Source organism: Mus caroli, unplaced genomic scaffold (genome assembly GCF_978045245.1).
Source record: "Mus caroli unplaced genomic scaffold, Mus_caroli_1 scaffold_1, whole genome shotgun sequence".
NCBI classification, from domain to species: Eukaryota; Metazoa; Chordata; class Mammalia; order Rodentia; family Muridae; genus Mus; species Mus caroli.
In genome coordinates, this window is record NW_028227256.1 from 179633785 (window position 1) to 179655090 (window position 21306).

Sequence of the window (21306 nt, forward strand, 5' to 3'; positions counted from 1 at the left end):
CTGACTGTGGCCTTTGCTCCAGGTCCTCCTGCAGCTTTTGAATCCCATGGTTACATCCCCAGCCTCATCCCTCATGTCACATCCCTATCCACCCGCAGCTTCTAGACCCACTTGTACTTCCTGATGCAGGATGGTTAGTGATGCCCCAGGTCCTAGGACTAACACTCACTTATCTAGTCTGCCATGTTTCCTTCCATGTCTTTATAATGTAAGTTTGTATCGTAATGAAGTGGCACAATGTCCTGTTGCTAATTTCATTCTCTGTCTCTTGATGGCGTCTAGCTGAACTTCTGGATGAAAGCGATGAAATGTTGAATCCTGTAACTTTTCCTTGGGAAAAGCTCACTCAATTTCAAAGGCTTATCTTGGTAAGATATGTTAGGTCAAAAGATTAAAATAAGTAAATTTATTGGTAGTTTGAACCCCTCAAAATTAATTTTATAAACAAAATATACTTGACTTCTAAAATCTAAGGCTTACTGAGCCTTATTGGGGGGGGGGGGCACCAGCATTCCACCCTAATGTTCTGTCGTATGGTGACCATGCCCCTCATTCATTCTCTATGGACAAGATGAAACCTTGAGGGATGAGCTGAGTGGCCCACTGCCACCACTGTCTCCCTGTTCTTTTGAGACCCACTCCCCCACCAACCTCCCACTACACACAGACACTTAGTTTCTGCCCTCCTCCTCCAAGCTGTAATTACAAGAACAGAACTAGTCCTTTAGGGAGAAGGCAGCAACTGCCCAATCTGGTTATGACTGGTAATGTGTCTGATTCCTGGATTTAATGTTCAGAAGCATAGAGTGAGCATTGACTCACAACTAAATCACATTCACCAATGTGGCACTTAAGAGGGGGGAGAGAGAGGGGGAAGAGGGGAGGGAGGGAGAGAAAAAAGAGGGAGAGGGAGGGGGAGAGGGAGAGAAGGAAAGAGAGGGGAGGGGAGGAGAGGGAGAGAGACAGAGGGAAAGGGAGAAAGGGAAAAGGAGGGGGGAGGGGAGGGGAAGAGGGAGAGAGAGGGCTTTCTTCTTCCATGTTCTTTATCTAGGCTGCCAGCAGAAGGTGTGGCCCAGATTAGACATGAGTCTTCCCATATCAAAGATCCAGATTAGGAGTGGGTTTTCCCACTTCAAACTAAACAAAAATCCTCCCCCACCCCCAGATGTGTCTTTGGGGATTTAGTGAATTCCAATTGTAGTCAAGTTGACAACCAAGAATAGCCATCAAAAGAGGGAAAGATGGTGAGGAACAGATAGGACCATCCAGAACATTCCCACAGGTATCTGTGGCTACTTGTGAAAATTAATTTAGGAAAAGGGAGAATAAAAATGAATTCACCATAATGCTCTTTCTTCAGTCTTCCTCTCCCTCCCACCCCTCAAAAACAAAGTCTTTGAGACTAAAACTCACCAAATGCCCAGAAGCCACTTAAAGACAAAGGAGGTTTCTTTAGCAGCTTGATGTTGGCAGTGGATCAGGATCTCACTTCAGAGCCTGGGTTCTCTGCAAGGAGCTGTCAGACCAACCTGACTGTTTGGTGGTGGTTTGAATAAGAAAGCCTCCAGTATGTGCATCCATCTGAATTGCTGTGTCATCAGGGAGTGGCACTGCTTGAGAAGGACTAGGAGGTGTGGCCCTATTGGAATGGGGGTGGCCTAGTTGGAAGAAGTGTATCACTGGCTATTGCCTTTGAGGTTTCATGCCAGTCCTTCTCCCTGCACCCCTTCTGTGTGTGTGTGTGTGTGTGTGTGTAAGTATATGTACTACATTAAACACAAAGTTCCCAATACTTGACTTTTTTTTTTTTTTTTTTTTTTTTGCTTTGGAAAATAGCCACTTCCCATGGTTCTGCCTAGTCCACTCTCAGTCACAGATTCAGATTTGCCACTCTTGCAGAGACAATGAACTTGCTCAGAACATATTTTGTGATCATTCTGTAAAAATGTGTCACATAAGTGGTTTGTGTATGAGGCAGTCTGTGCTCACTACATGTGTACTGTGTGTGTGCCCAACATGGCTCACATGTCCGCAGCTCTCTTCAGACCTGTATTCTGTCCCACTTAAAGTTACAGACTGGGAGAAGGCAGCAACTGCCCAATCTGGTTATGACTGGTAATGTGTCTGATTCCTGGATTTAATGTTCAGAAGCATAGAGTTGGCTTTTGTCTTATGAGTGGAAGGATTATATGTCTTCCAGTTGGGTTGTCTTTTGGGTCTTCCAACTCCAAACAATATAGGTTCTTCTTGCTCTGACAAGAACAGCAGAATGGGGAAAAAAATCCATTGCAGGGCAAGAAGGCAGAATGTTGACCTGTGCAGCTAAATCAAGCTCTTTCACTGAGTTTGGAAGAGCTGTGTAGGGGCCACAAGGTAACTGGAGATGGGAGTGAGGTGGTAGGGGTGAGAAGACCCACCAATGATCAGAAGACCCCCTCCCCAAGAGCACACCAGGAAGTTCTGGCTGGAGCTCTGGTTTCATTTTTACCTCTGAAGAGAGCTCCCCTCCCCCAGTGGATTTTAAACTTACCTTGGCTTCCCTTTTCTTTTTCAGATTAAAATTCTTCGGCCAGACCGTTTAGAAAATTCAATTAAGAAATTTATAACTGAAAAAATGGGAGGTGAATATATCCCCGATACTACAGTTAATCTGAAAGAGTCGTTTAACGAGTCTACTGCTCAGACTCCACTGATCCTCACCCACTCCTACGGTGAGCTGGGGAGGGACAGGACGCTACCTCACAGTCCTGGCATCTCATAAACTGAAGGCTTCTGCTCCCTCCGATAATCCCAGCACTCAGGAAGTGGGGGACAAAAAGATCCTAAGTTCAAAGTCCTCCTCAGCTTTGAGGTGTTTTCAGCCAATGCTGCATGACCCTACCTGGAAAACAGCACCCCCTCCCCCAAAAAGGGGGGGGGGGGGGTGTGGAGGAGTAAACTCTGTGCCCGGTTCTATGTTCAAAGCTTCACGTCTTTCTACCATAGCTGAAAAGGGATTTAAACTTGAAACTGTATTAAGGATAAGTCCTTCTAAAAATATAAAAGAATCAAGATTACAAAATGTACTAGAGCTAGTGAATTCTCTTCTAGAAACTATCTCCAAGCATGTGGGATTCTTCTGAAAGCTAGGATCACCCCTTAAATATTTGAACTGCTCCCGTTCACAGTGATCTTTAACTCAGTTCTGTAGTACAGCATGGTTATTAGGGTCGCATGGATCTGGTCCTGAGCCACAATCTTTGGCTCACAATGAACTGGTTTTCTGGTTTCTATTTTAAAAGATGCAGGGGGTGACTATGGGAAATAGGTTGTGTGTCCCCCTAACTCCCCACCTCGGTTGCTTGCCTCTGCCCTGCAGGCCTTCAGAGAGCCTTCCTTCAGTTTTCTTCAGGTCTTCACACACTGCAAATCAGGGCACTCTGGAGTTTCCCCTCACCCCAGAGGCCTCCTCACCTGACCATGGTGCACCAGGCTATGTGACAGCCACCTGTAAAGATGCCAGGCTGCTCATTGGGAACTTCCCACACGATGGCAGCTGCCCACTAGCCATCCCCCCACCCCACCCCTCGCCCAATTCAACAACAGGAGATACACTCCTCCCTCTGTGAGCTAGCTGAGCTTTTACCACACACTTTTCCTAAGACACTTTTGCTGCCCAAACCTGTGCATACAATTTGCACGCTCATATCTAGTTTCAAGAATAGCTTAAAAAAAAAAAGCATGATGTTGTAGCTGTGTTAAGCAGGCACTGTGAGCATTCATGGTGTACATCACCAGAGGGCGAAGGGACAAGCAGATACAGGTATCACAACCAGACACTAGTCCCTCCGCTCCTGAGCTGCTACCATTCCCAGACGTTGGGAAATTTGCATCACAGGCCAGCAAGCAACAGAGACAAACTTTGAACTGTAGACTTTAATTTTAAAACCTGAACTACTCTCCTACAACCACCCCTCCTCTCACCAGCCCACAGCAAGTGCAGGATTGCATCTACGGAGGAAATTAAATGTGCTTCATGTCCCTCTCCGTGTTGTTGTGCAGGGATTGACCTCAACAACCTTCTCCTGAGATTTGCAGAAGAGTTCAAAGGAACGACCCCGAAGGTGACCATGATTTCCCTGGGCCCAGACCAAGAAAACAAAGCAGAGGAAATCATTTTTAAGGCAGTGGGAAAACCGCATCAGTGGGTCTTCCTGCAGAACTGCCACCTCGCGGAATCCTTCATGCCAAGGCTCACTGCCATCATAGACTCGTAAGTTCTGTGTCTGTCTGTTTCGGAGCAGAGTGATCATCCACACTGTGAGTGAGGTCGCACTGCGAAGAAAAATGCATGTGTGGCGATGCTGAGGCCATGTACTGAGCCACTAGAGAACACACAGCCACCATGAAAAACTGCCGAGAGCGTACTGGCTCTGCTTGTTTTCCTTTTAAATGCCTGCTCAAATTGGATTTTCCATCCTCTTTAGTGTTTGCCCATGTACAGATTGATGGCATGGCTTTTAATATTTTACATGCCTGCAAGGAGCAAAGCACAGGGCCTCACGTCTGGCTCTCAGCAGTATTTCCTGAATGGCCTGTCTGTAAGCGGCTCCCACGTCCCTCAGCCACAGTCACCCGAAAGCTGTATCCCCATGGCACTAGTTCGCTTGATTTCCACAGGCTCAACCTTCTTGCTTGCAATATTTTGAAACTTGACTGCTAGAACCATGAGGGAAGAATCAGCAATGTGTGAAATTAGAAATGTCTTAGCCGATTACGTTGTACAGTGGCCAGTAGCGAAGTAGCAAGGGCGTTAAGTCCTGCCTTGTCCTTCTTAGACTTTGAGTATGTAAAGGGAGATTTCAGTTAAATTGTAACTACCCAACTATGATTTCTGAAGTCTCTCCCAAGACTTTGTGCTAGTCTCAGATTGTCACTCCTTTAGCAGCTTAAACACTCCTGGGGGTAGGGAGGCCTGGGCGGGGGGGGGGGGGCATCACACTTAAGTCACCCAAGAATCAAAGCAGATTGCTTAGTTATGTGACATTCCTAGATGCAGACTTTGGGAGAAGACAGTTATTTGTGCCATGTCATGCTTTATTCATTTAAAATACTTGCAGGCATGTTCTCTTTGCCACTTTCATGATAGGCACTGGAGACTTGGCATGGCCAGAAGAGGTTCAGAACACCATAGCCATAAGCGACAGAGAGATGGGCCAATAGCAAGAACATTCTCTGGAGTGCGTGGCTAGTCAACCATGCTGGCTTTGGTTTGGTTTTCTTTTTCCATTTTTCTGTTTGGTTGGTTTGGTTTGGTTTGGTTTGGTTTGGTTTGGTTTGGTTTGGTTTTGAGAGGGAGAGAAAGAACATGGGCTGGGGAAATGGGGAGAATCTAGGAAGAGTTGGAAAAGAGGAAAGAATGTGGTCAAAGTATATTGTAAAAAAGGATCAAAAAATAAAATTTTTAAATGGCTTCTCCTAAATTTACAAAGTAGGTAAATACGTTCACGGTATATTGCTAAGAAGGAAAAATACCAAGCTAGAAATAATGGGTACATTGTGATATTTTTATTTAAGAGTAAGAAGAGAGTCAATGAAGGACAAAGAAAGCATTGAGTGGAATAATTATAGATTATTCAGGGGTATTCTCATTTTTCTGTTTTCTTTTATATTTCAATGGTGGGTTTGCTTTTATTAATTTGGCTTATTCTATAAAGTGTGTGTGTGTGTGTGTGTGTGTGTGTGTGTATGTGTGCATAAGCATGCCACAACGCACACGTGGCAGACAGAAGACAACTTTTTAAATTCTCTGCTTCCAGCATGTGGGTGCTGGGGACCAAATTCAGGCTGTCAGGCTTGCTGGCCAGGGCCTCTATCTGGCCATCCTGACCCCCTTTCAACCTCTTTTCTAGTTCTCATTTGTATGGTTAGCCCACCACTCTTCCAACATTTACATATGCATTTTTTTACCTGAGTTGTCTGTTTAAAAGTTAACAGCAGACAAGTCACTTGTCCCCTCGGTGCCTCACTGTGCTTGCTCACCTACTTAGCAGCACTTGGTTCTGGTTAGCCGCTCTTTCAAGGTATCTTTTGTGGTAAATAAGAACTCCCCATCTAGGTTCCAAAAGAGTGGTTTCTGCTTCATGTGGTTGTCTGTATCCTTAGGCTCCCCTAAAATTTAGGCAGAGATCTTCAGTCTGTCTTTGTCTTTCTCTCTCTGATGGTTTTAAAAGACAAAGCCAGGATGGTATGAATGCTGACACAAGGCAGTAAACTATCTGAAATATTATGGTGGATTTGGGGTTTTGTTTATTTGGTTGCTTGGTTGCTTGGTTGTTTTAGCTATGTCAATCTTGAACATGAACCTTATAGATAACAAAGTCATACCACAGTGTCAAAACTTGGATATTCTTAAGAGCTCTCACCTTGAGCTTGCCTGCAGGTGGCAGACAGAAGACAACTTTTTAAATTCTCTGCTTCCAGCATGTGCGTGCTGGGGACCAAATTCAGGCTATCAGGCTTGCTGGCCTTGCAGGAATGTGGCCGATGTGCTAGATCTTCGCACTGTGGCTTACAATGCCACTCTCCATTACTCCTGCTGATGGTAAATTTGATCACGTGGCTACAGTCTCTGCCACTCATGGAAACTCTCAGACCTTTTTTATCTATTAAACAATCTCCAATAGTTTCAGCATCCCTTAATAATTTGTGGCTGAATCATTCCTACCTAATTTGCCAAATAATAGCTTTCTAACCACTCGCCTTTATTATGTGCTTCCATCCCCAGCATGTCACACAGAAAAAGAACCAGAGTAATGACTGGCTACCAAACAAAAAGTATTTCTCCTCTGTCTACTGATGAGTGTATATATTCCTATCAGTGTATGTGTTGTCTCATCATATCCCGTTGATCAGCTAGCCAGGTCTTACTGTCTTTAACTCTGCTGTCCAGTTGCCCTGGGCTTGGCTGGTGGAACTCTCCTCCTCCCCATTCTGGCTTTTTGAGCTGGCTATGTAGACAAGGGTCACCTTGAACTCGTGTCTCCAGCTTCCCTCCCAAGTGCAAGCATGTGCTGCCATGCCTAGCTTTCACTTTGGGTTGTGTTCTATAAGGCTTCCTAAGTTAATGTAATGGTTTTATGGTTTTTTTTTCTTAAAGGAAGGAAAGATAGAAATTGATGAATCTTATACAATTCTTTGTACATCATCAAAGCTCTTGTAATGAGACATATCTTTGGCATTAAAGTAAGGTCACAGAAACTTTAAAATGCTCTGTATCTAAGATGATATTGCACATTTTTAAAAAAAATAATTATATTTTTCTATTTTGTAGGTTTAGTAGTCCAGATATGGTGCTAGATCCCGACTTTAGGCTTTGGCTAAGCTCAAAAGCAAGTGGTTTTTTTCCAATTACTATTCTTCAGAAAAGCGTGAAGGTAAGAACAAGCTGGCAGGATTTCCATGTTGATGGGTATGCCCCACTTGACAGTGGAGCCCTGGCACCCATTACTATGAGACACAAGGACACATACTGCTTTTGTTGTCAGCTCTGGCTAGGTGGGGACAGCGGCCACAGGACGGAGACACTTGCTTCTCAGCGAGGATGCTCTGCTTCCAGTTGTAAACCACGATGCAGATGTCTATTTAGCTTTTTCATCTCTCTCTTGCTATGCTGCCCAGGCTGGCCTTGAACTCCTGAGAATTAACGATCCCTCACCTCAGCTCCCTAAATCTCAGTCTGTGCCATTATACCTATATGTCATTTTCTTATTTCTATTCCTCTTGGCCATTTTATGGTTTGTTAACTCTCTGGAAAATTCTAACTGAAAGCAAACAGATTATCTGCTAAATTAACCTTAATCTGCACAGCCACAGTATTTATGTACTGCAATCATAGCAAGTGCGTGAGATACTCTATTTGCCAAGGTTTCAATCAATTACATTCTCAGCTTGTGTGTGTGTGTGTGTGTGTGCGCGCGCGCGTGCAGGTACCAAGACCCCACAGCAGCCACACACTCACAAAACCCTCACAGTCATTTCGTCTACCCCAGTGAAGGAACCCCCCCCCCCCAGCAGCTGGGTCCCCAAGTCAATCAGAATTCAGTGACACAAAGTCACCACTCTCCCTTCTAATACGAGTGATGGCTGGCTGTGTCTGCTGGCTCCGTCAGTGCCCTGCCTCCCGTGGATTGGCTCCCTGTGCATGCTCCCTTTGCTAAGGTCCTTTACCACAGCTTAGCTACCCCTGATGTAGCAACTCTGCCAGGGGCCTGCCCCGCTGGGGAATGAGCTGAGGTGAAACACAGAGTTGGACAGAGGCCAAAGACTGAAGATCGTATGGCCTCCTAACTCGCTCTTACTGTTCTGGGGGGCCAGAGGCTGATGGCAAAACTTAACTCTTTCTTACTGTTTTCTGCTTTAATAAGTGCTGGTTTCTTGCTCTGTAGCTCTCTGTGATCTCATACGTGCTGGTTAACATCAGGGAATTAAGTAAAGGATCTATTGTTAGCATTCCTTTTTTCTCTTGCCCTGGAGCCTCTCGCATGGATTCATTAGCAATTTGTGAACCAGGAAGAATAGTGAAGAAAAGAAGAAAAATCTTTCACATAGGCCATATGCACAGACACACATATATTCTTACACATGCTCGTTCTGGTTGGGCCTGACCACCTGTCGCATCAACTCAAGTGTTTTTGCATACTTACATATATACACCTACACACGTATGTATATACAAGTAGACCTATACATAATACATTTAGTGGGTGGATGGGGCAGAGCCCCAGATGCTACACTTTAGTCTTTTCCTCTGGCCCTTCTATGTTTGCTTAGACAAAGGTTCTTGTAAAAACTACATGTACTGGCTATTTTTGTGTCAACTTGACACAGCTGGAGTTATCACAGAGAAAGGGGCTTCAGTTGAGGAAATGCCTCCATGAGATCCAACTGTAAGGCATTTTCTCAATTAGTGATCAAGGGGGAAAGGCCCCTTGTGGGTGGGACCATCCCTGGGCTGGTAGTCTTGGGTTCTATAAGGGAGTAGGCTGAGCAAGCCAGGGGAGGCAAGCCAGTAAAGAACATCCCTCCATGGCCTCTGCATCAGCTCCTGCTCCCTGCCCTGCTTGAGATCCAGTCCTGACTTCCTTTGGTGATGAACAGCAACATGGAAGTGTAAGCCGAATAAACCCTTTCCTCCCCAACTTGCTTCTTGGTCATGATGTTTGTGCAGGAATAGAAACCCTGACTAAGACAAATTGGTACCAGCAGAGTGGGGTATTCCTGTGACAACCTGACCATGTTTTGGGGAGGACTGTGGAAGGACTTTGGAACTTTGGGCTTGAAGATCCATTCTTTGTTAAGAGCTCTGTCAGATGTTGTGTAGGAGCTTGGAAGATAATGTTGAGAACAGTGCAGAAGATGGAGGTCTGGTTTGTGAAATTTCAGAGGGAAAATTAAAGACTCTTTTCAGGGCCATTGCTATTTTGATTGTGAAGATTTTGTAGTTCTGGTTAGCTGGGGCTGAAGAATCAGCTGTGATTAACAAGATACCAGAACTACTAAATCAAAAGCTTTGCATTACTGGGACTATTGATGCTGGTTAGCTGGAGCTAAGAAATTAGCGGTGATTAAGAAGAGACCAGCATCGTTGAGGTGACATCTTCTGGGAAGTGTTTTCTGAAAGCACAAAGAGGCTGTGTTCCAGAAATAGGCAAGGTTGTACTCCTTCTGCAGCGGGACTTGGTAATGTGTAAGGGTCACCCAGGTGGTACTGGTTTTGAAAGCATGAAGGGGTCATGCAGAGCAGCTGAGGCTCGGCACTGTGAGAGGTCATGGAAGGCCATTGGTGAAGATGCAGCCTCAGTTGCAGTTGACGGCCCAGGACTGAAGGGGTCATGCAGTGTTTTGGAGATGCCAGTACCATGAGATGACCACCAAGAGCAGCAGCAGCAGTGGAGTACAGGCATCTGGAGCCCAGAGGACGACGTGTGTGCTACAAAGGGCATGGCTGGAGAAGTGACCCAAGCCCTTGGAGGAGCCCAGAAGATCGTGAGTTGGATCCCAGACGTTGGACGGTTGGAGATTGATTTTTGCTTTGATTGTGACTGTGCCCTGATATTTTCCCTCTTGAAGGAAGAAACTGTTTTAGTGGAGCCCACAGTTAAGAGACTTTTAATTGTAAAAAGACTTTGGATTTTAAAAGAGATGGATATTTTAAAGAGATTGAAATTTTAAGAATATGTAAAGACTGTGGGACTTTTAAAGTTATTTAGATTTTGGGGATGAATAAGAATGTAAGGGTTGAGGCTTACTAGTGATGTGTTTGTGTGTCAAGTTGACAAGGGGTCAATTGTACTGGCTATTTTTGTGTCAACTTGACACAGCTGGAGTTATCACAGAGAAAGGGGCTTCAGTTGAGGAAATGCCTCCATGAGATCCAACTGTAAGGCATTTTCTCAATTAGTGATCAAGGGGGAAAGGCCCCTTGTGGGTGGGACCATCCCTGGGCTGGCAGTCTTGGGTTCTATAAGGGAGTAGGCTGAGCAAGCCAGGGGAGGCAAGCCAGTGAAGAACATCCCTCCATGGCCTCTGCATCAGCTCCTGCTTCCTGACCTGCTTGAGTTCCAGTCCTGACTTCCTTTGGTGATGAACAGCAGTATGGAAGTGTAAGCCGAATAAACCCTTTCCTCCCCAACTTGCTTCTTGGTCATGATGTTTGTGCAGGAATAGAAACCCTGACTAAGACACTACAACATAGATAAAATGTTACATAAAAGGAGTGACAGAAGGATGTTGATATTAAATTCAAAACAGTGTTGCATTCTATAAGTGCATTATAAGTTCAAAGCAACAGTTTCCCGTGGCCTTGCTTTATCATAGTGGACACCTATGGCCTCTCATCCTTGGAGCTGACCTAGAGTGAATGTTTTTCCTTGGTCACAAATCTGTCCCAAGCCTGTGTCTCTTCTTAGAGTAACTGTGACAGCTCATTGTGTTCCTGATTATGCAGACTTCACCTACTGTTCTATGAGGAGGGGCACATTCTTTTTTTTTTTTTTTTTTTTTTTTTTTGAGACAGGGTTTCTCTGTGTAGCCCTGGCTGTCCTGGAACTCACTCTGTAGACCAGGCTGGCCTCGAACTCAGAAATCCGCCTGCCTCTGCCTCCCGAGTGCTGGGATTAAAGGCGTGTGCCACCACGCCTGGCTTGAGTGGGCACAGTCTATTCTTGATTCTAACTTCATCTTCCTGGCCAAACAACTAAAACCATCTCTTAGAAAATTTCTTCTTAAAATTATTTGAATCAAATCGGGAATTCTATGTAGTCATTAATTCATCTAAACAGCATTAATTCATGAAAGGTCATCTTTATGTTGATCTGCAGGAAATCTGCCCTGTAGGGTGGGCTGACCCCTAGGAGTCATTAGACTGTGGTAGAAAAAGGGGTATCCGCAGCAAGAAGCAATCCTGGGATAAGTCTCCTGGGACCTTGCTCTCAGAACTCACCCACCCATTATAAGTCATGCAAAAAAGCCACTTCCAGGAAAGTCACCTGCTAGCCTTAGCCTCTCCTAGATGGCTCCTGACAAACTCTGAAGCTCTGTCTTTCCCAGACACTGTGCTTGTGGTCACAGTCACAGCAACCCAGTGCTGTAGTTTGTCTTTATAAATTATGAATGACACAGACCCCTGTGTACTCAAGGCCAGCCTCATCTACATAGTAAGTTTCATGCTAGCCAGGACTACAAAGTGAGACATTGTCTCAAAAATAAAATGTGAATTAGAATGTGAGTCAAAACCTGAATATTGTTACCGAGGTGTTCAAGAGGCAGAAGAGTAGCCCAGATTTGGACTTGGCAGTGGTTGTTGGGAATAGCTGTCAACCATGTATGTCACCAGGTGCTGTGAGGAGTGGCTTCTCCAGGCCCATTCCCCTCTCCAGGGCCTGTTCCAGCTCCAGGCCAATTCCCATGTGTAGTCACTTGACATTTTTGCTCACTTTTCTTTTAAAGATTGCCGTGGAACCCCCCCAGGGATTGAAAAGCAATCTGCTTCAAATGTTTGGCTATGGCGGGAGTGGAGAGGTGACAGAAGAGATGTTTGAAAAGCCTGATTGTGGACCATGGTGGAAAAAAATCCTCTTCAGCCTCTGTCTTTTCAGCGCTGTGCTCATTGAGAGGAAAGCATATGGGACACTGGGCTGGAACATCCCCTACAGATTCAGTTCCTCGGACCTGGAGGTGAGTGTGGGCTCTGGAGGTGAGTGTGGGCTCTGGAGGTGAGCGTGGGCTCTGGAAGGCAGGGAGTAGCACATACAGGGAGCTGGAAGCTGAGCTGAGGTGGCCTGCATCTCCATAGTGCTAGGCGTTTGCCTGGTGAGAAGAAAAGGCATTGTGTGACTCCGACAGGAGGACTACCTCTCCAGAGGCTCTACAGCTAGCTTTGCAGAATGCTGTCCCAGACTCTCCACTGAGGCTATACAAGGATCCCAACTCTGGGCAAGTCAAATAACCCCGGGGTCCCAGTTGCTTGAGTGAAATAAAGCACTGTAGGAGGGGGCAAACCCCATTACGTACACCACAGGGTCATTATCATTATAAGATGCACCTCGGTGGCTCAGTAGTGAAGAGCACTGGCTGCTCTTCGAGATGAAAGACTTGAGTTCAGTTCCCAGCAGCCACTTGATAGCTCACAACCACATGTAACTACAGTTCCAGGGGATCTGATGCCCACAAAACACCCATACACATAAAATACAAATTTTCAAAAGAAAGTTTCAACTTAATGAGTGTAAGTGAAACCTTTTGATTAGCTCCTGACATGTAAATTGCTACTAAAACATCTCTTAGTGTTCTTATTCAAAGCAAGAGGCACAACACTGAGCCCCACTGGCCTGACTTTTTTGTTTTTTTTTCAAGACAGGGTCTCTCTACATGTTCTGGGCTGTCCTGGAACTTGCTCTGTAGACCAGGCTGGGTTGAACTCACAGAGATCTGCCACCTTCTGCCTCCCGAGTGCTGGGATTAAAGATGATGTGCCACCACCACCCAGCGGCTAGGCTTTTTAAAATTATCTTTTTAATAGTACCTTATATTGTGCTTTTTGGAAGGATGTTCTCCCTATTGCTAGTAAAAGAAGTAGACAATAATGTCCTTAAACTTTTTCTAAGTTGCTGGGCAGTAATGTGCATGCCTTTGATCTCAGGAGACAGAAGCAGGCAGATCTTTGAGTTCAGGGTTAGTCTGGTCAGATCAAGGTACAGGACAACTAGGGCTATACAGAGTAACCCTGACTTTAAAAAAAAAAACCCTAAGTTAATCTTCTTGCAGTTCTGCTTCTAGTGTGGAATGCTACACCCTTAATTACCCATCCATTTCTAAGTCAGAACTTTTTTTTTTTAATTTTCTAGGAAAAGTCTTGATTCTACAAGTATCAGTGAATCCCACCCGGGGAGCAGGTCTTCCATGTCCTCTCTGTGTTCTGTGATATTAGGTCTATTAGGCACTTCTTCCTACACAAGAAGCTACATACACATAGTAAGCCCATTGTTTCTGAGATTGGCCAAGGATATAAACAACAGCTGCACATTGGAGCTCTGCCAGGAAATGTGAGCACAGGGTGTTCCTGTCTGCGCCCAGTCAAAATGCAAACGCTATGGAAAACTGCAAGTAACAGCCTTGCCCTTCCTTAGAGGCCTGGTCACAAGATTCTCTGAGATGGTGAAGTCTGATGAGTTCACATCTCTTATACTATAAAGTTGTATAGCATTTGCATCCAATCTATAGGCAGCATCCTGTATACTGTAAATCATGGACATCCAGATACAGCCCAGGTGCTGTGTGAACCACCATGCTATCTTGTGTAGAGTAGTGATCTGGAAAATGGCTGCATGCACTCACTACAGACGCCTTTGTTTTGATCAGGATGCTTAGTTGAATGTACCGATGTGAAATCCACAGAGAGCCCACAGTGGAGTCACATCTCCATAGGTTTCAGGGCTGAGAGCACCAGGACTCACACGACGGGAGCATGAACAACAGTGACCTCTGAACAAAAACAGCTGAGGGTCAGTGTGTGTACCCTCAGCGCCTGTGAGAGTCGGAAAGTCAGGAAGCCAGAAAGAGGCAGAGAGGCCAAGAAAGCTGAGGGCAGTGGGAGGAGCAGCTGGGGAGGAGCAGCTAGGGAGGAGGGGGAAGAGCCTGGGATCCCACTTGCGTATGCAAGATCACATTAAAGTCATTAGGGTGGAGGAGGAGGATAGGCATTTCCCTCTCCATCCTTCTGTGCCTTGACATCCACTGCCCTTTGCATCTGTTAAAGCAGCAGCCATAATTACAGAGGATAGCACTCCACAGCAGCACAGTCACTGGTAGAGAAAAATACACACCCTGATACTTTATTCCTCTCTGGTCATGGTTAGTTGGTTGATTGGTTGGGTTGGTTTGGTTGGTTGGGTTGGGTTTGTTGGTTGGATTGGGTTTGTTGGTTGGTTGGTTTGGTTGGTTGGTTTGGGTTGGTTGGTTGGTTTGGTTGGTTTGGTTAGTTGATTTGGTTGGGTTTGTTGGTTGGTTGGTTTGGTTGGTTGGTTTGAGTTGGTTGGTTGGTTGGTTTGGTTAGTTGGTTTGGTTGGTTGGGTTGGTTGGTTGGGTTGGGTTGGGTTGGTTGGTTGGTTTGTTGGTTGGTTTGGTTGGTTGGGTTGGGTTAGTTGGGTTGGTCAGTTGGGTTGGGTTGGTTGGTTGGTTGGGTTGGTTGGTTGGTTAGTTTTCCTTCCAGGACTGGTTTCCTAGACCCTAGAGCCTCATACATACTAGGCAGGTATTCTACCATGAAGCTACAGCCCCAGAACTATTTTTTATGAATAAGGTACATTGCCCGTGTCTGTGCCTGAGGATCAGAACCCCCTGAACTAGAGTAACAGACAGTTATAAGCCACCATGCAGGTGCTGAAAATGGAACCCAGGTCCTCTGGAAAAGCATCCAGTGCTCCTCATCACTGAACCATCTCTTTGGTTCCCCCAGTCCTCTTCTATTGAGTCTGAGTCTTACTATGTTGCCTGAATAGGCCTTGAACTTGTAAATCTCCTTCCTCAGTCCCCTAAGTAAGTGAGACTAGAGGAGAGAGAAACTGGCCATGTGAGAGCTGTTGGTGTCAAGTACAGTGCCAGTTAAGCTAAAAACACGTGCAGAAATAACAAAGCACGGGGGTTGGGGGGCTTTCCACAGGTGTCCTTAAAGGTACTGGGAAATGTCCTCTCTGGTCAGTCAGAAGTTCCATGGAAGGAGGTGAACTACCTGATCTCAGAAGTGACCTTTGGTGGCCGGGTGGTTGATGAATGGGACATGCGGTGCCTGAAGACTCTTTTCTACAAATTCTGCAATCCTGAAATGCTGAGGGATGACTACAGTTTCTCTAGCAACGAGGTAAGAAATGAGCGTCTCTTCCTAATTATTTCTAAGGAGGGGGGGTGTGCATTCTTTGTGTCCCCAAGCAGATGTTGATGATTAGTGGCTTTCATTAACTCTCAGGATGGTGTTACAAAACCAGCTGCCCACTCCTCTATTAAGTGCCAGAATAGACCAGGCGATAAATGAAAGGAATGGTAAAGAGATGTTGCGTGCCCTCTGAAGACCTTGAGTGCTGTACATAAAGCACACAGAAGCAGAAGCAAGCATCATACAGACAGACCACTGAGTCCACGGCAGTCAACGTGCATGTGTTTCTCACTGGCTGTCAAAGCTTCTGTTTGCCCAGCTTGCAGGCAGGGAAGCTGAGGGCCTCAGGGTGGAAAGCAAACACCACTAGTATGTGGAAGGCTGGCACGCAAGAAACCTGTCTTGTCCACAAGCACCTGAGGTAGAAAGCTCCAGATCTCCTCTCTGTTCCCTTTCCTCGCCTCCTTAGCTTGTCCTTCATGCAGGCCTCTACCTTGTGGACAGAGATCCAGGCTAGAGACCAGCAGTTATGCTCCATCAAAAGTTTGCTACAGGGGAAATAATCTGTGACCTCTGACTCTTGGGATGGGGCTGGAGAGGTAAGTGGACATCAGGAGATGGGAAAGACCTGAGCCCTAGTGTCATCAAGAGAAGTAGAGGTCAAACCCAGGTCATCTGCCCAGAGTCTTGAGAATACAGAGAGATGAACAAAGTGACAGTTGAGAGAAACTCATTTGTAAGGCACCAAAAACAAAGCAAAAAAAAAAAAAATTAACAGTAGCATTTATGGACTACCTGGTACATGCCAGCCAATGTGCATATTTCTTATTGGGTACTCAAAGCTTCTTTTTGCTTTTAAATGTTTAAATTAAGTTTAGATTCTCAAGTCAGTTCCTAAGCTAAATTTACCCTTAAAAATCCTTTAAAATTTGCTTGGTAAATGTAGCATGTTTGTCTTCTGTATGCAGACTGTCACACAGAATGTGTGTAAATGAACAGGAGATTCAGTGACATACATACATATATGTGTGTGTGTGTGTGTGTGTTATATGTTATAGGTTGTATTTTATTGCAACATACCACATAAACAAAAATATATATTCTGAAATCTTTCATTCCAATTAGTTACTTTAAAACTCTGAAATTTTTATGGCCATTGCAACTCACTAGTCCCTCCTACTCGCTGTAAAAATCTTAGTTTATTTCACTGATAATATCTTTACCAGTGGCTTTGTTCTCTGGCATGTCCTGTGGTCCTCACTAGGTCATCAGTGAAAGCCACTCACACCAACCTCCTCACTGCCTGTCCAGAACAATGAGTTTCTCCTCCTGGTCACTGGTCACTCGTTATTAATATTTGTATTAGACAGATGTCCAACATTTTTGACAAATGCTTAAGACAAACAATTTTGGGAAGAAAAGGTGTGTTTTTGGCTTGTTTTTCCAGAGGTTTCAGTCCATAGTAAACCTTGCTGCTTTGGGGCCTGTTTCAGCACAGGACCTCACAGTGAGAACATGCGACAAGGGAGGCTGCTTACTGATGGAAGCCAATAAACAAAGTCGGACAGGGTCAGCATCCCAGAATCTCCTTCAGTGGCACACCACAATCCTCAAAATTCCTCTCTGCCTACCGTCTCATCCTCTCCCAGTGGCTCCAGACTAGTCGCTGTACTTCTGATTCATGAGGCCTTGGCCTCCCTCATATGGCTCTACAGGTTGTACTGAAGGCCTCTTACTTCCGTTACCTGGTGTATATGTCACCAAGGCAACTGGTGCTGAGAGTCCCCTCACCTTTAAGTGTCCACCCCTTTCCAACCAGAAAGTTACATGTGTGCGCCCTACAGTTTTCAGTAGTGTAGTCCCAAGTGCGGAGTGTCTGTCCCCTAGAGAACTAAGAAGAGCCTTGTGCATAAGTGGCCCACGGGGAGATGCTGTCTCTGTGTGTTACCTAGAGGAGACGCCTCACTCATGCAAAACTAACAGAGCAATTAAACTTTCAGATGTACCAGCCTGTGCCCAGCTCTGCAAGCTTAAAGGACTGCATCAACATTATCCAGTCCTTTCCAGATGACGACTCTCCGGAAATATTAGGAATCCACCCCGAGGCCACATACACCTGCAGTGAGATCAAGGCCCAGAAATACATTGAAAATCTCATCTCCATGCAACCAAAAGATGCCCCAGGCTACCTCATGATCAAGTAAGAGGACACCGGGCCTATTATTGGGTGGGAACTACCAAGTACTATCTGGAGGGAAAAGTACAACTTGCATGGTAGAAAAACCTAAACTGTCCACATCACAGAAGCAAATTCATGATACACGTGTGCGTGCACACACCAGCACTCATGTGTGTGCGTGTGCACACACGACACTTGCCAAGCATGTGGCCGTTAATAACTGTTGGATAGGTGACTGAATTGTACCTGGTGAGTTGTCTTTTATGTGGATTTGGCTTTTCTGTTTTGTTTTAAGTTTTTCAAGACAGGGTTTCTCTGTGTAACAGCCCTAGCTGTCCTGGAACTTGCTTTGTAGACCAAGCCAGCCTCGAACTCAAACTCACAGAGCTAGGCCTGCCTCTGCCCACCCTGTGCTGGGATTGAAGGTATGCACCACCCCACCTGGCTTTAAATTAATCTGTTTAAATGTGAAACATGCACATGTGCCCCTCAGGAGGACTAGACAGCCACTGTAATGACAGAAAGGGCTTGTGTGCTCAAGAGAAACTTGCCAGTCTTCAAAGGCCCATGTAAGTGACAGCTCTGTTCGCTCTGTGGTCAGTATCCTGCTGCTTCAGTGGCCTTATCTGAAAGTGGGTCGAAACACCTGTGTGCCCCACAAGGCTGTTTTAAGGTCCAAATGGTGTGACGCATGTGTCCCAAATTCGGACCTCCTCCCCCTAAGGCTATAAAATGAAACCAAGTGTGTCCACACCAGAGCAACGTAACTAGTGCCCTCAAGGCTTTGACTGCCTTTAAAGGTCACTCCACTCTCAGTTTGCAGACATTGCCCCGAGAGCCCAAGCATCCTTGCTGAGGAGCTGGACCACACTGGGCTCATTTTCTCCTCCCTGTCAGCCTCACAGGCCCTTGTCAAAATCCTAGCTCTGCCATGTCAGTTTGGGACGGGGAAGGCGGCAAGTGCCCCTCCTCATCTCTAAGTCCAGACAGTGACACTCGGTGTCTCAGGGACCCCCGAGAGCCCGGTGACCTCTGCCTTGTTTTTAGTGTTTTACCATCAAGGAGAAGAATATCTTCACAAACACCTTGTCAAGGCCTTTCAGTAATGTTGCCTCCCCTTCGTAGACCTGATCAAACACTTTCAAACAGATGAACTTTTGTTATGAAGTTGGTATTCTTCTGTTGTCTGTCTGCCAGGCCTTCTCACATCTGTCAGTGTTTTTTATAAATCTTATACTCAGACATATATAGCGAGTCTCCAATGCCTTCATTCTCTCATTCATACAAGTTTAGATTTCTGCCTATTTTCTCAGTCACCTCTTTTTTAAATGGAGGCATAAGCTTCACCTCTCAAGTTGACAGTGCCCAGTTCTCTTGACTATCACAAGTGCTCATGGGCTGGGAGATTGGCTCGGTGCACCAAGGTTCGCCAGGAAAGCATGAGGGCCTATGTTCAGATCCCCAGAACCCACCTCAGAGCCAAGCACACACCTGTAGCCACGTGCTGGACGGTTGAAACTGGTGGATCCTGGGGCCCACCGGCCAGCCAGCCTTGCCAAGACAGTGAGATCCAGTGGGAGGCCTTGTTTCAACAGATAAATTAATAAATAAGAAGAGACAGTTGAAATAAAAGGCATTCCGACATCAACCTCTGGCCTCCACACAAGCCTCCACAGGCAAGGGCACCTGAACACACATGCAAATATGAGTACCATAGCACACACACATACACACACACACATGCAACATGCACACACATACATACATGAGACACACACACACACGTGCAAATATGAGTACCATAGCGCACACACACACACATGCAAATATGAGTACCATAGCACACACACACACATGCAACACGCACACACATACATACATGAGACACACACACATGCAAATATGAGTACCATAGCACACACACACACATGCAACACGCACACACATACATACATGAGACACACGCACATGCAAATATGAGTATCATAGCACACACATACATACATGAGACACACACACACATGCAAATATGAGTACCATAGCACACACACACACATGCAACACGCACACACATACATACATGAGACACACACACATGCAAATATGAGTACCATAGCACACACACACACACATGCAAATATGAGTACCATAGCACACACACACACACACACACACACATGCAAATATGAGTACCATAGCACACACACACACACGCACGCACGCACACACATACATACATGAGACACACACACATGCAAATATGAGTATCATAGCACACACATACATACATGAGACACACACACAAGACAAACACCACACACACATATACACAAGCAACACACACAAGACACACACATGCACCATATTCTAGATAATAACATTCCTTAGCAGAAGAATGCCTCGTCTATGATTTTTCTCCTTGCTGGAATTACTTCTTGTTGGGAACATGAGTAGCAGACTCAGAACACTGCAGCTGTCAGGATAACTGCTCCTTAGGTGGCCGCATTATCCACATCCTTAGATGCCAACTACATAATTCTCTAATACCTATAGACTGAGTTTACATTTCTTTGGCTGTTAAAAATGTATGTATTTTTTCCCCATGTAATTCCAAACCCATTGGAATTCTGTGTTCTTCATAGCCATCTTATTTCTTTGGATCCCAACTCATTCAGACAACATCCAGAATGCTCTCTGGCTTTGACATATGGGTTTTGCTTATTTGATCCATCATCCAGTGTTCTTTACTAACACAAAATAGACACCGTTCAAGTACCACTTCACTAGAAGTTAAGTATGTACTGCCTGCTTCATAGGGGTAAATTGCACATATAGAGAAAGGCAGATGCCCAGGAGGAAACATGTTCCCAGAGAGCAGCCGGTGGAATATCCTGTAGACCCTGATGTCAGCCTTTATACTATTAGCATTCTGCAATACAGCAGGGAAAGATGGTATGATTATAATGGAATTGTGTCGCTTTTGCTGGAAAGATGGAAACAAATGTCTATTCACCTCAGATAACAGAAACAATTCCTCCCAAATCTAGCTTAATGAACCAGTGGGTTTGCTGAAGTTATTTTCAGGAGTATGGGTTATGAGCCACTTACAGGAGCACAGATGAGCCAGACATCTCTGTCACCACTAATACAAGTGGCAACTCGCCAAAGCTTGCAGGCTGCCCTGATCATCAGTCTCTCCTGCCCAGTGACTGTTAATTCTGATATAATGTTGCAGGGAGCCTTGTGAATCTTCTTAGTTTCAGGAACTTCCTGAGACTTGTGACTTACTTTACGCCGTGGGCCTTCTGAGTTTAGTTCATTTCCTCAATATGAAGGAGTCTTTCCTTGAAGGGATGTTCAGTTTGAAAGAAATAGCTATACTTCCAGAATGCATTTAACAGGCATCTTAAACGTGTTTTATAGTAACCCCTCAGTCAGTTAGAGGCCATGACTCCTCCAGTCATATTAGTCAAACATGGAAATTCATTTGTCTGTGAGGTACCATTGGGAGACCTGTCATATTCAATAAAATTGAGGCTTTTTGACTTCTGAAATTACTTGAAGACACCTTAAATGGCTACTGAGAAACTGAAGCAAAAGCCAAAAGCAAAACATGATGACCAAACAGAAAATCCTGTCTTTGGGTGACAGGTGTGTAAGAGAGCCCAGAAGCAGTGCTACTGAGCTAAAACATCACACTGGTAGCATCAGGGTAGCT

General features: G+C 45.3%; 1 protein-coding gene across 1 annotated transcript in view; it reads left to right on the forward strand.

Moving 5' to 3' along the window:
- The window catches only part of Dnah14 (dynein axonemal heavy chain 14), a 258755-nt gene that overhangs the window by 223069 nt on the left and 14380 nt on the right, over positions 1-21306 (forward strand). The window contains exons 73-79 of the mRNA XM_021185047.2: positions 283-368; positions 2555-2711; positions 4042-4252; positions 7313-7415; positions 11989-12216; positions 15200-15397; positions 17410-17609. Of these exons, the coding sequence (XP_021040706.1) occupies positions 283-368; positions 2555-2711; positions 4042-4252; positions 7313-7415; positions 11989-12216; positions 15200-15397; positions 17410-17609 (1183 nt within the window). The remainder of the gene's footprint in view (positions 1-282; positions 369-2554; positions 2712-4041; positions 4253-7312; positions 7416-11988; positions 12217-15199; positions 15398-17409; positions 17610-21306) is intronic.